The following is a 15,514-nucleotide window of genomic DNA, read 5'->3' on the forward strand; positions in this document are numbered from 1 at the left end:
TGTCAATTTTGCAAAAGCCGCTTGTCTTGTTTATTTTAGTGTGCTACCTCTGCGATATAACCAGTCCTTTGGTACACGGCCCTATATAGTCAGTGAATAGTAGGACCTAAAAAGAACATCCTTGATTACCTCCTTCAATACGAGGCTCACAACATATCAATGATCCCTCGTATGTTTCTGACAACCATTGTTTGTTTTCATTGATATAACAATATAGATACATTTTGTAATGAAAAAAAAATGGAAACCTTCTTTCAGCTTCACCATTTCGGAAGAGACGCGCTTTTAAGGTCACCTGATACGACGTCGTGCTTGTCCGTCGTGCGTCGTCCGTTGTAAACAATTTACATTTTTCTTCTCCAAAACCGATGAACAAAATTCAATGAAATTTGGTAGGAAGCTTCCATGGCCAAATGTGAACCAAAATTGTGAAATATGTGATCCCAACCTTAAGAGGCGAGAGGGCGGGGCCAAATAGGGTCAAATTGACTAAAAATTCAAAAATCTTCTTCTCAAAACCCAAATAAGATAGAATCAAATAATTTCATAGATGGAAGGATCTTAAGGTTCTTAACAACAATCGAGATTTTCATGACCCTCGGGTATCATATTTGCCCCTAGGGAGGGGCTAAACGTTGCTATAGTTAATATAAGAAAATCACATTTAAGACTATCATTTGTTTCATTTCTATTGGAATTAATTCTAACTTTGTTAACATTATCAGCATCGGATGACATTTTGATGGTATGCACATGTTGGCCCTGACTGACCCCCAGGGACTGATGGACGGGACCAAAAAGGGTCAAATTAGCTTAAATTACAAAAAAAAAAAAAAAAAAAATCAATCTTTTCAACGCCCAAAAAAGTAGAATCAAATACTCTTATATATGACAGTGTAAACAAATCAATAAAATGTCCTTTTTATGTTCATTTCTTTAACCTTAGATTCCTTTACCTCAAATCTGGACATATAGTTTTAGCGTGCGTGAAAATTTAAGATCCAATTTTTAAAAAGATATCTACATGTATATTGCTGAGTCAGATAACATTTAACATTGTAAGGTTAATCACGTCACATTTGTGAGAAAAAAATGTATAGACAATTAAATATCCTTGTTAGAAATTTTAGTAGAGACCTCAAAATTGCGACAAGAATGTCGTACATTGAGTGGTATGTTGTCGTAGTCGTGTATAAGTTAGTGTTAAATTTAATGAATAAGTGCATGGATAAAATTGTAGGTTGAATTGGACCTGTATTTTGTCTTTCATCGTTTCAATGATTGCCCAGGATAACGCGATTAAATTTCATAAATATTTTCGTTTCAGGGCTGGGCATATTGGACAGGAACCATGGCAACAGGTGTATGGGCGTCACTCCAGAAATGCTGTTTATCATATACAGTTATGCAAAAGCATGTTTTTTCGTGGTTACAGTGGACAGAGTTTCACTTGCGCCTCGGCGAATGCCCATAAACGGTTTGTTATATATATATATATATATATATTTATATATAGGAATTATCACACTTTGAACTAATGCCCATTATCAATAACATAATTATATCTATGAGTTCAACGAAAACACATTCGGGAAGTGTTTAAATTCATTAAATAATCCTGCAAAACATGTTCGTCATAACAGGGAGAATATGTTTACTTGTGACTGGAAAGTGACATAAATTTTCACTTAAACATGTAAATATGGTTTTCACACTTTCGAAGGACGTTTGTAATGAAATCCTCCTATTTCGTCACATCATTGTAAAGATAAACAAACACTATTAATTGATTAAGTATACCGAGGTATGACTTACAAATTTAGAAATAATCTGGCGATACGACGGGATAATTTTTAGTAGGAAAACATGATTATCAAAACTGGCTATTTATATAACAAAGACGTCATAAATTGTTTACTTAGAATTAAAACTCTAGTAGTCCATAATACTACATGCACTTTAGAAACAGGCGTGTCAATGCCATACTCATTCGTTTATCGTCCTTTGTTCGTGATTAAGTGATATAATATATATGTTGATATAGTACTGTCTAATATTTCAATGTGTAGCATCAAATATAATTCATAACTATGTTCTATATACCGTTGAAAATACAGATTACAGATGTCAAGAAGAAGACTCTCCTTTTTCGACCTAAGTTCGAAAAGATAGTGCTGCACAAAATAATATGAATATGAATGAAATATTTGATCAAATACGTACAAAAACGTGTATTCAAAAGGATAAAAAAAATGTGTCCACATTTCTGCTGAATGATGAATATATAGTCTATACAACTTATTTTGCTTATATATTTCAGGTTTGGAGTTTGTCTCGTTGCCGTTTTAGATATCACCAAACCGGATCCTCGGCTGCAGCTGAATCCTGGAGCCGACTACAAACTAAAGGATTCGGATTATTGCTTCTATATAGCAGAGTTTAAAGAGGAATATGCTAAGATATGTTCAGAAGCAAAAACCGATCAGAAACAAACAGGAAATGAACCAAGCAAAAATCTAGGTACGTTTGATTAAATGCCTTCATAATCCTGTGTGGCTACATACGATTGATGTAGCAGGCTTTGTTGAGAACGGCTGTAAATGTTATTTCTGAGGGATCTCACTATATTTCCTTTTTGTCTTGGGAATGGAATAAATTCGGAAGCATTGATTCTTTGAAATTAAAATGCGGAAACTATCGTCCATTATATTATTTCCACAAAAAAATCATCTCTCTTTATTTACAGATCAAATATCGGAACTCCTAGAAAAATTATTACAGCAGGATCTGAGTTCACCACAAGACGAACAGGAGGAAAGTGTATTCAACAATACTATCACTTGTCAGTGGGGTCTGGAGATTGCACGGCGTATGCGTACGAAAGCACCGGAACCCCGAGCATCAGAAAGTGACCTTGACGATAATGTGGTTGACACGGAAGTGGACACCCACGGTCAGACAGATCCAGCCGTACCTAAAGTCCTACAACTGTATGAAGATATGGGACAAGAAAGGTTAGTCGTGTTTACTTTTTAAGCAATAATGAAGTTAGTTAAAAGTTTGATATGATGTTTCGTCTCACCATATCATGATAGGTAAACAGTTTTGCGCATTAGCTGTCATTTCATTATTCCATCATAATTTCGTTTCCGCTCATCAAGTCTTTAACTGATACAGATATGAAATCATTATTGGGGATGTCGGTATATAATGATAAAACTTATGTCAAGTGTTGTAATTTGATTGTGGTCAGTTGATTATGTCGAGGGATTCGGAGATTGGTTTAATTAAAATTTTAAAATAACAATGGGTCAGAAATTGCAGAGAAAGCCTTGTCTATCTCTAGTCTCACAAAGTTTCAGGTTTACAAAAATGGCATGATTTCTTGGCCAAATGAGTACTAAAAATGATAATGTTTGGGGTGCAACTGAAAGAGACCTCACCTTAATGAAATTTTAACCAACCAAGCTGATAATGTCGTTAGACAGTCATCCATTGTCAACCAATAATTTACTTGTTCTGAACAAAATTACACAAAACTTGTCCTATATTACCGACCCGGGCGTTCGTGTCGCTCCGATAGATCTAGTTGATATACCTTTTGTTTTAAATATTTAGTCTATGCTCATTGAGAATTATCCTGAAATAATATACACAAATTATTTGATGATATTTTGACTGCTTATGAGCTCCAAAACGCCATAAGCAATAATTTTAGGTTAATGAGATCTAGATTTGCTCCCCAAATTATTTTACAACAATCTCTCCGACCATTGTTTATCAAAATTCCAAAAGAGATCATTTGGAGTGTGTTTCCAATCTTATCTTACTTATGAAGAGCATTTCAAACGAAATTTACACGTAACCACCTGTATTGTATACCAATAAATTACGACTACAGGGAATCCCACTTAATGTCACATTATACTTTCCAGACAAAAAACATACTAAATGGGATATTTTAAAAACCAAGCTAGCAATAACAGGCCAAATGGAGCGTTACCTATACTAGAAGGAGATGTCAAAACAAGTCATCGGCAATATACATATAGTTATGTAACCAAACTGGAATACAAAAATGACGAAAATGTATTGTCTCCATCGATATGGTGGTGTTTTATTGCAATTATCATCGTAATATAAGCCTCAACATTTTTTTGCCTCCACTTCCATAATGGTATTTCTCTTAGAACCTGGCATTTTGCCGTGAATATTAAAAAAGTAAATGATCATCGACATGAAAAATCTTCGCCATGAAGTAGACAGGCAAAAGTTTTAAAGTTGGATTTTGTAGTGCTATCATAAGTTGTGTATTATATATACTGTTTTATCTCTATGTTTCAGTATTATGACGGGCCCGCCACCGCCTACACTCTATGCCAGTAAACAGAAAACACTGTGTCACGTGATGAAATCCCCAAGACCCGTATGTTGTTTGGAATGGGGCACGGTATGTTTCATATCCGATTTACCATAGCCTTATCCCGGATAAGGGAGGCTCTAATTTTGTTAATAACCATTTTTTCGTTATCTAAATGTGTTGTTAAGAAGTTATGTTTTTAAACTATGAACAGAAACGACGGAAACATGTGTCCCACGACGATTTGTGTTTCTCAGTTACAATGAGATTACTGACCGTGTTGTGCTGCAATAGGTGTGTCCTTTGTCAAAAGGCATTTACCCTGATTGCTCTGAATAACATTTCTTGGACCATCTTTATTGTTTAGTGACCTGCTCCGAAATGACAGTGGCTGTTCAGGGGGCAATAAACAGCAAACGAATAAACAAAGTCCTTATGTATATGTTCCCAATTAAATCATTTGTAAATATGTAAATATATGTTTCAGGACTGCGAACATTGTACATACAAGAATGCACGTGATAGTAGATGGACCAATCAGCTGATTATATTGGCAGCAGAACACGCGTGCGTTGGCATCCACAACTTTATCGTTCCTCTGAGATCACACTTCATCAGTATGAACTCCCTCAGTCCGATAATCCTACTACTGAATGATAGGTACAGATCAATACCGCACCTCTACTTATTCAATAGTGCATTTTTTTCTCGTCATATAAAGTTATTGCAGGAACTCGTGATGAAAAAATATATAATATATCTATTCGTACCTCGAATGATGGAAGCTTCCTGTATTGATCTTCCGGTAGATATGATATTAATGGAAATGTGAACAATTTCAGAACAAAGTGCCTTATATCAGCAATTCAGGTCTTAGGAATCCTACCATAACATGTAAATTCATTACGTATGTGGAAATGCTAGTGGTTACACGTTTATATTTATCGATAAAGTATTTGAAGTAGTGTCCATTCATTTCATCAATTTCGTTTTTCATAATCATATCGAAAGAATGACAAACCAATTTATAACGTTATTTGTATAAACAATGAACAATTGTATTCACAACCAGAATCACTACAATGACACAACGTAGAAAACTACCTTTCATTCATATGCCTTGAATTCGTTATTTTTTTCACATATTACATTGTATATCTTTTGTATCGTTTACACAGGCCGACAAATCTATTTTTGGAAACAATCGGACATTTCCCCCTGGTCTACTGGATTCAAGGAAAGATAACAAGGTTCTTTTCTTTTTTAAATTTTATACGCTGATGAATTGAAATATTACTCTCCGAATGAAAGATGCAATCGGGCAGAGTAATATTTAATATAATAAAAGAGTTGAAATCGATGCAATTCATATTTTATGTCGATGGCAAGTGATCATTTGTATTTGGAGATTTGTCCATCTGTCCATTTTTGATTTTTGTTATGTTTTAAAATAAGCATCTTTCATTTTGTTACCAGCATTGACGATCTGATCTTAGCCGGAATTCACAAAGTCAGCCATCTTGTGATCGTAAACCATGAGTCAAAATCAAAAGAAATGGAGAAAACAATGGTGGATTCAGAATCTGTGGTAGCAGTACAAACAATTCTGAAGTGAGTGGTGTAGATCTCTTGAGATCTCGTCTTGATATCAAATAAGACAATGGCTTGTGATGACGTAATTATAGCGACGGTTAAAGTTATCTTTTCTTCCCTCTAGTAATTTAATATGTTTGGAAGTGCATAACAGTATTGATGCCATATTCAGCTGGACATATAGACTTGAGTAGGTCTATAAGATATTTATATACATCAAAACATATTATATTCAATACCTCCTCACCTTTCCTAGTTTCCCAGCATCATCCCTATTATCAAACCGCAGACAAACTGCTTTTGCATTGATGAATGCGGATTTATAAATTTGCATCAGCGAAGTTCAAATTGTATATTCACAATTTCCATTCGTCAGAAACAACTATCAAGAAATTCAAATGTTTTCTTATGTATGTTTTTCGATAAATTTATTTCAAAATGAAAAATTGGAACAGGACATTTTGAAAAGTTGTCCAAAACAGGTAGAGCATGCATTGTGACACAGATAATGTATTGCAGTATCGCAATCGATATTTTAGTAGATATATGTACTTATAGGTTGAATAATATTTATTGACTTTTTATAGCTTTTTTGTTTTTGTTCTTATAGACTTTTCCCGAATACTAACATCATTACGGAACTCAGCCAGGCTTCTAACATCCGCTTCATGCAATTTCAAGCCAACAATGAGTATACTCGACAGGTGTCAAAACTTGAAAGGGTAAGATCTATATGTAATATTCAAGAATATGTAATGTTTACATTGGCTAATGATGAGATTCAGTGACGATGAAAATGATGATGAAAGGGATGGCAACGAAAATAATGATTGACAAACAATGCTTATAGGAATTGTATAAGGTGTGAGTGTACATGGTATGTGATGTTTATATATTTATATTTTGAAATATCTTTTGAAATAATGAAAATATTTAGATTAACATATGTAAAATGTAAAACTTTTACTGATAGTTTATAGTGTGAACCATTTGAAAAGCATATAGTGAACAGAATATCGGACGTTTTAATAGAAAACGAATAGTTAACGATAGGACGGAGCTGCTACAATCCTGGGTCAAACAAACAGTGGGGTTGTTTTTTTTTTAAAGAATTAGAATAAGCTTCCCTTCCTCTTTGTCAATAGTAAAACTGATTGTCAAACACAGGGCATCCCGGAAAACATATGCATTGATTAGATATAGATGTTATGATTATCAATAGATAAAATCAGGTAAAACACAGAGGTGTAGTTTGTGTTGAGTAATTTTAAATGTAGTAAATGTGAACAGATTATGAAAATTTTAAAATCAAAACGCAAGATAAATAACATCCAGTTTGTATTGATATTAAATGAAGCAAATGTTTTGTTTCCAAATATTCACCTGTTAAAATTTGATATCAACAGAGACTGTGGTGTTCTAACCTACTTCTCTACATGCTTAACTTGAATTTTATAAAATAGGGACAATGTGGCTAACTTTTCTAAAAACAATTGCACAGGACAATGAAGATTGACATCTTAGATGAACAATAGATCCCGAAAATTATTTTTCCAAAATTGGGCTACTGTCATCTACTTTTCTGAAAAAAACATAAAACAATGAAAATTGACGTTTGGGATCAGCAATATATGCCGAACTTATTATTTGCAAAAAGAGGTGACTTACTTTTTCAATATAAGGTCATTTAATGATTGCACTCCATGTAAGCGAGGTGAATGTTTGGGAGGTATGTTCATGTAAGGTTTACAATCACCTAAAAAATTGCAGTGATCACTTACCCAAATCTCTCAACAATTTAGATAAATATTTCTGTATCGAACAATTGAAATGTATTTTTCACATATAATATAAATTAGAAATATATATTTTTGTGTCATGCTAATGATTAAAGCTTAGCTGATCGCTTGCAGTATGATTTAATTCTTTTCAAGTCTAAGAAGGATGTGTTGGTTTAATTGTAGAAACTGAAAGAAAGGATGAGTTCGACACTTTCCCACATATTCCGACTTCCCTTTGCTGCAGGACAGGTATTCAGTGCCAGCATGCTCGATAGCCTTTTATATCAGGTTTGTTTTATTTTGATTATAACAAGAAATGGTGTTATTATTCTACTCTTTGTGTAGCTAAACCTGCCATGAAATAAGTTTCTTTCATTGATCTCAGGTTTCATGGTTTTCAAAAAATTAAAAAAAAAAAAATGGTAATAAATTCAATTTTTATTCAATTACTAATGTGCTTTATTAACATTTCTCAATACCGTATCAATAAATAACATTATTTTACATCACAAATATATACATATCCTCTTACATGTAGCTCAGTTACTCGATACACAGATTGTCAATTACAACGAAATTTTATATGAAATACAATGTACATTACAAATGATTAGTTATAGAGGAATTTAGATAAGTCATGTTAAGAAAACAAAACAAAAGCGTGTTCTTTTAAATGTTTTGAAAATTCTGAAATATCGAATTTAAAATGTGATGATTAAACAACTTTAACTAAAGCGACAAATGAAAGAAAATCTAACCAACTTAAATGAATGGTCTCGCATACTAGTATGAAGACATAAAAGATGATTTTTTTTCTTCCAGACGTTCGTTAAAGGCTACCTCATCACGTTTGTACGGCTGTTGCTTGGAATAGATGCAGAGGATAATTCAGGTCATTTATCAAGTGTAAGTTATAAACATTAAAGCCGTAACTTTCGACATAGTATTTTAAGCTCACCTGGTCCGAAGGTCAGGTGAGCTCATGCCGTGTCCTTTCGTCCGTCTGTCGTCGGTCGTCCGTCAACTTTTCCTTAAAATCGCTATTTGTCATGATTGAATGGATTTTGATAAAATTTGGTCCGAAGCTTCTATAGATGAAGCGGAACCAAACTTTGACAGCGGTGGATTTTGTCACCAAGGGACCAGAGGGACGGGGTCAAAACGATAAATATAGCAAATTCTTCAATCTCCTTCTGTGGGAATAGAAGGATTTTTCTCTCTCTGTTGTTATAGAATATGAAATCTACAGGTCCTATTATTATGTAAAACTTCAAACACATACAACTGTGCTATGCTTCAGTTGTTCATGTAGCTCATGTCGTCCTGACGATTGGTTGTCTACAACGTTATGTTAGAATATTATCAATGAATAGTTTAACCTTTACACACATATAATTATATACCTCGACGTTCAGATATGAATAACAGTTCTAGATATCTTCATAACATATAGATGATTATCGGATTTTAATGTCTAATATTCGCTATATTATGAAATCATGACGATATAATTTGTTTATCTACAGATTCGTGTTAAAAACATGACACTTGTACGGTACCGGACATTTGAAGAACTATACCAGGGAATGGCAACCACAACAGGGGAAATCCCTATTGCTATTTATAGGACTGAGAATTCTATACCGGATACATCGGGAGAAGACGTAAGGCATTTCGTATATGGTGTTACTGGGTTTTATTTTAGCCAATGTAAATGTACAGATAGTTGATATATTATATACTTAATGATTCCGTTTTGGAAGTAAGTTTTTAGTAGATTCAGCAGAGGATTAGCAACATTCTCCCAACTATTAATTAAGTAATCTACAACGTACAATAAAAATGTCAGAATAGAAGAATGTAGCATTTTAACAAGACAATATGGGATATGTAAACCAATGCTAAAACTCGTTCATTTACTGTCGAGGCTTGCTTCGCTCCCCGACTCTCTAATTCTTATTCCTTACATACTATGACAAACCATATTTATTTTATTGTGATTAGGGAACAGTTAACAACAACCAAGATGGAAAACGGAATGGACTTACTGAATCACACAGCCGCCCGTCTCTGCCGAAAGGCCCCTTCATGGGCAACCACATGCAGAATAGCGACATGTGCGATCTTGTGAGGAATCGTTTACAAAGTCTCGGCATGGACGCAGATGATTATGGTATTTATTATCAATAAATTAACATTATTTTTGTAATGCTTAGTTCACTTGTCAACATTCCATGGATTGAATTATTTTAATACTTTGATGTGCCAGGAACCCTTTTACATATAATACATAGTTTTTTTAAAATGTAATAATTTTGTTTAGTAACAGGATCGTTCATCGTTTACCTACAAGAGTTGGTGGTAGAATATAATGAAACTTTTATCCCCAAAAAAATGAAGAAGGGTGGCATTTCCTAAAAAAGAACTGTATTATTGTTATTAATATGTCATTGTACCAACATATCATAAATTGAAACTTTTGTCATTACCATTCTAATGTGACAACGCTATCGTCTGTTTGAGAACCCAAAATTCAAGGATAATATCGCTAATCCATTTTCGAGACAGACTGCGCTAGAGGCATGAATGAATTGAATCATAAGAGGCTTATAGGATAGTTTAGTTAACTTTTATGTGATGTATACTTCCTTTCAACAAAATATTAAGAAATAATAGATTGTTATGCCAAGAGATAAACTTATTTTAGCGAAGTATTTAGTGGGACAACAAACAATCGGAAATTCAACTAAATAAATCATCATGTATGTACAGTTGAATAAAAATGTACATTGTGCATGATGATATCGTGTATAGAGACTTGTGCCGTTTAACTACTTGATTATTTCAATAATATTGTTAAATTAGAAAAGAAATTATGCGATGCAAATTGTCGTTTCATTGTCAAAGTGAAATACTTTTCATGTTTTGTGAACATAATACAGAAGGATATTCAATTGCTCCCGTTATAACTTTCAGCCGAAGAGGTAACAAAAGATGATGAAATTTCATACGTTATACTTAACCCAACGCCAAAGAGAAAATTGAGAGTTGGAGATATTGTGTAAGTATGGTTTATTCAGATAATAGTTCAATGCTATTCCAACAGCATCAAGTTTCCTGTTTGGAAAAAATGGGCATCGCAAAGTGGCTTGGATTTGTCAAAAAGGTTTAATATATTTGATCGATTTTGAATTGGTTTTGTATTAGTTAACTTCCTGTCAACAGGTAGGGTTAGATAAGAACGCCTCATGCATGCACGAGATCCATGCGCGTGATGAATGTGCGCGCGTAGGTGCGTGACGGTTGCGGTATTATCTTGATTAGAACATTGATTGATATAAAATCTAATTTTAATGGAGTAGAATAACTCATTTTCTCAAGAAATTATGATACGTCTAGGAGGTTCAAATTCACATTGTAGCTTAAATAACTAAGATTAGATATGGTAATGGGTGTTAACTGTTAGCGCTCTTGTTTGTTTTTGAACTATCATATTGATATTCATTATTGGTTTCAGGTATGTTGTTCAACCGAGTAGTATGGCTGCGATACCTCACAAACAACGATGGAATCGGACCAGATCTGTGAGAATAAGAAATAAGGAAACCAATGGAAACAACAGATCTCCAAGATCAACACCACCTATTTCAACATCCCCTCGATCAACGTCTCCAACATCTTCATCACCAGGGTCATCATCTCCAAAAACCGAAAAAGAACATTCCCCTCGAGTGAACTTCTTAACGCCGACGTTAAGTCCAGAACAGGACAGAAATGGTAGATTCACTGTAGTGCCGTCATCCTAACTACCTAATAAATGGCAGATTCACTGTAGTGCCGTCATCCTAACTACCTAATAAATGGCAGATTCACTGTAGTGCCGTCATCCTAACAACCTAATCAACGGAAAAGACACTAGGTGTGCGATGGAAGTTCACTGGGTGTCCGTGTTTGAACGATCTGGGTGTCTCATTAAAACACTTGGTGTCTGGTGGAAATACAGCAGGTGTCTGATTGAAACACAGCAGGTGTCTGATTGAAATACACTAGGTGTCTGGTGGAAATACACTAGGTGTCTGATTGAAATACAGCAGGTGTCTGATTGAAATACACTGGTGTCTGATTGATATACACTGAGTGTCTGAAAAAATAAACTATATGTCTGATGGAAAGACAATGGGTGTCTGATGGAAAAGGCATGTGTATCTGTTGGAAAGACACTGGTTGTCTGATTGAACTACATTGGGTTTCTGATGGAATTACGTTTGGTTTCTGATGGAACTACATTGGGTGTCCTATGGAAATGCTTTGGGTATCTGATGGAACTACATTGGGTTTTTGATGGAACTACATTATGTGTCTAATGGAAAGACACTAGTTGTCTGATGGAAATACATTGAGTGTCTGATTGAAAGACAATGGGTGTCTGTTGTAAGATACTGGCTGTTTATCCCTGCTGCTTAAAGAAGTGTTTTGATGCCGAAGGTTTGGTAATGAATATCCATTTCTAAGTGACAAATGTGCTGTGGTATGAAGCAAACTATTAAAGTATCAATGGAAATTCATTTTTTAAATCATGTATTAATGGACATTAACTTCGATGTCTGAGTTGTGCTAGGATATGAATTTAGGATTTGCATATGAACGAGTATTCATTTCTTAATCACAACTATGTTTTGACCTAATTAAAAACAATTGATGTATATTTATTAATGTATATTCATTTTACTTTTATTGATGTGAGGAAGGTGATTGGCGAATATTATGATAATTCCTCATATTCGTAATAATTATTGTGTCTTAAAAAGTACGTATTGTTCAGGTAAATCACCTTGCGTAACAGGATACTACATGACCCTATTTAATAAGTCATTATATTAAAGGATGTAAATGAAAATCAGGGACGTTGTAAAATCGGTACTAGTCACATGTGACATAAGGATAAACATGTACATTTTGTATATTGCGTTCATTTCTGGAATAGCATTCCTGAATAGCGCTCATTTGTATGTTTTCGAGTTTACCGTTTTGGTGGAGTGTAGATGGATTCGTAGTCTGAATAAACATTATCAATTTTCTCAATACCGAGCTGCTCCTACATATATAGATGAGAATAAGTATTTTAATTTCGCCACTACCATTTTTAGACGTCATTTGCGTCTATCGTCTTCCAAAATGAATAAAAATAAATGGTCAGTGAGCGATAGTACATTATAAATCTCGACAGAGATAACCTTATTTTAATGTGTCTATTGGTATAACTTATCGACATGTGTTTATGACATGTGCAGACGTTCATTGCGCATCTGCTGATTTATACAAGTGTCTTCCCTTTCTGTAATGTGTCTTCCCGATGTGAAACATCGACTCGTTGGATATCTTAATTTAGGATTGATTATCTGAACGAAGGTAGTAGTTTTTGTTATGTCACGTGACTACTCTTATGAAGTTAACGGCAAGTTAGTGAGTTCTTTACATTTTTTATTGTTGTTTATATTGTGAATGTTATGTCGCTTTCATTTTAGTACGTTTAAAACACGCCAATATGTACATGTTATTAGGTTTGGCTTTTGCTCCGTTTCTTGTTTCTTCCACTTTCTTCCGCCGACGAGGTTTCGACATGTTTCACGAAAACTGGAGGGCGGAATTCAAGGAAACTTTGCATGAATGTCTTGTATGACCGGCCGTGCGCAAGAATAGTTTCGTTTTTCGATCGGTCAACTGACCGGTCAGCCAGACCGAGATCTGATTAGTCGAACTTAAGATATTGCCTGAATGTGATGAACTTTGGTATATATGTGTAGTATGACACTTCAAACATTTGCGATATCAATAAGTACAATAAGAACTTGTTGACTAACGTTTTCATAAAAGTTTGTTTCTCTAACATGTTAATTATTCCTAAATATCCTGATCTATTTCCAATATCAAACATTCCATTTTATATGTACCCATTTATTTGCGTTTCAGTGCGCACGCCAGTTCCGTACGGTCTCGTTTCAAGTATTCTTACACAGTATCGTTAATTTATAAAAATAGTTAATTAACTGTTGTTTTAAGCAGTTTAACTCAAGTTCAGTTTGAAACACATCTGCTAATTTTAGTAGTTGGCCTGTTTGCTGTAAATGCTAACTAAGCAAAATTTAACATCGACGAACTAGTTCTGACTTTGACATTCTCAGCATTATCAGCCCCGCGAAATTGTTTTAAAAAAAACGTAAATTCTTGTGTTTTACAGAGTCTGCATTCAGGCTAAGGTAAACCATCCTTCCGACAGATCTTTCGGTTAATGGTTGTTTTCCAGAAAGTCATTAATGGAAAGACACTTGGTAAACCTGAAAGGTTCATATGGAAGTCATGGTATTTCTTCAATTGATTGATGTCTTATTGTGGTTAGTTACCTCCGCTCCGTCTGATTGCAGTGTTAGATAGTAGACTGTTTTACTGTATTACTTTTCTTTTATTGTTCCATATCAGGCACGGAAACTGTGAATACATAAACAATTGAATTGGATTATGTAAAACATTTTAATTTGTATCGTATTGTTAAGACCCTTTCAGTTATTATTTTTAACATTGATATTGTGTTCCCCAATATGACGGCATCGAGGGTGTCCACAATAAAGATGGCATCGTCTGTATATAGCTTCTCCTGTTTACCTATGTTACGCTTTCTTATTCAAATTGTCTCTTTAAAGAGTTTCGCTCTCAATATATTTTTTTCACAACAAGATTATAGATACAGTGCAGCAAAATCGCATAAAGCATTCTTCTTGTGTCTTCAGGACAAAACAAAACAAACTGAATATTATAAAGACGATTTCGAAAAATCAAAGCTGGTCAATATCATCCTTTCGTTGAACATATAGCATCCGTTGATATTTCCGTAGCAGTTTGAAGGTTAGTAACCTCATCACAGAGAAAGTACATGTAGCGAGTCCCGATTCTTTGATTCTTTAAGCACAAGCATAAAGAAAGCATGTTATATAGAGGGCAGAACGCTACGATTACTTTTTGTTTAAATTTTAAGTGGCTGTTATGATATTTACTGATTATGAGATTTATTGTTTTGAAATAAGAATCTATTTATTATTTCATTAGTAATAGCAGATTATAAAAATGCCATTTTAAACTTGCCACCGCCGTTTTATACAAATCAAATCAATTGAAATTGCCTTGATTGTTATGGTTTTTAGGAAACACGAAGTTTTTTGAAACAATCATATTTTAATAGGATAAATACATACATTTTCTCTTTAAATACATTTAATTCTTTAACTTAGCTCTAATACAAGGGCAATGATCACTTCCTTAAGCCTATGTTTTAACACTCATATATATCGAGAGAAAACGAAATAAATACTGAAACATATCTATGCAAATTACCATGTATTTCTTTATATTGCATTGTTTTTTACCATTTAAACCATTTGATATGAGATTGTTGTTATTCTGTCAATATTTGACGTTTTCCTATTTCCCATGTTGTTATGTATAACTGTCATTAAATGATTGTTGTTGTTTTTTGTATGATTTGATGGCCAAAATAATGAATAAAAGTTTGTTCGAGGAATATTTTATCTCGTAGTTGTTTCCATCTTTTATTTGTTCAGCATGTGACATCCTGGAATGCCATGATCTCATTAGGCAGTCGTCTCCTTTAAAGTTTATCAGGACACCCTGTGCAATTTTACTGAGGCCTAATAACATTCATAGTATAGCCCCTACACTCCACAATATGCTGGAAAAGTACTAAATGTCTAGGTTATCTTTATTTTCA

The 15,514-nt window shown here is 34.0% G+C and overlaps 1 protein-coding gene across 5 annotated transcripts in view; it reads left to right on the forward strand.

Annotated features, from left to right (window-relative positions):
- Positions 1–15,314, forward strand: part of LOC117316530 (potassium channel subfamily T member 2-like) — a 70,779-nt gene extending 55,465 nt beyond the window's left edge. For 3 of the 5 annotated variants that reach the window (XM_033871161.1, XM_033871163.1, XM_033871162.1), the window contains exons 17-31: positions 1,328–1,477; positions 2,321–2,520; positions 2,747–3,014; positions 4,345–4,450; positions 4,848–5,020; positions 5,539–5,610; positions 5,837–5,971; positions 6,564–6,675; positions 7,918–8,022; positions 8,557–8,640; positions 9,261–9,398; positions 9,739–9,907; positions 10,711–10,795; positions 11,252–11,511; positions 11,598–15,314. In XM_033871161.1, the coding sequence (XP_033727052.1) occupies positions 1,328–1,477; positions 2,321–2,520; positions 2,747–3,014; positions 4,345–4,450; positions 4,848–5,020; positions 5,539–5,610; positions 5,837–5,971; positions 6,564–6,675; positions 7,918–8,022; positions 8,557–8,640; positions 9,261–9,398; positions 9,739–9,907; positions 10,711–10,795; positions 11,252–11,511; positions 11,598–11,626 (2,086 nt within the window). In that variant the 3' untranslated portion in view covers positions 11,627–15,314. Of the gene's footprint in view, positions 1–1,327; positions 1,478–2,320; positions 2,521–2,746; positions 3,015–4,344; positions 4,451–4,847; positions 5,021–5,538; positions 5,611–5,836; positions 5,972–6,563; positions 6,676–7,917; positions 8,023–8,556; positions 8,641–9,260; positions 9,399–9,738; positions 9,908–10,710; positions 10,796–11,251; positions 11,556–11,597 lie in introns of those variants that run through there. The other 2 variants (XR_004529871.1, XM_033871164.1) reach the window with 2 other exon arrangements.
- Positions 15,315–15,514: the final 200 nt, after the last annotated feature.

The sequence above is a fragment of the Pecten maximus genome, chromosome 18 (assembly GCF_902652985.1).
Source record: "Pecten maximus chromosome 18, xPecMax1.1, whole genome shotgun sequence".
Classification (NCBI taxonomy): domain Eukaryota; kingdom Metazoa; phylum Mollusca; class Bivalvia; order Pectinida; family Pectinidae; genus Pecten; species Pecten maximus.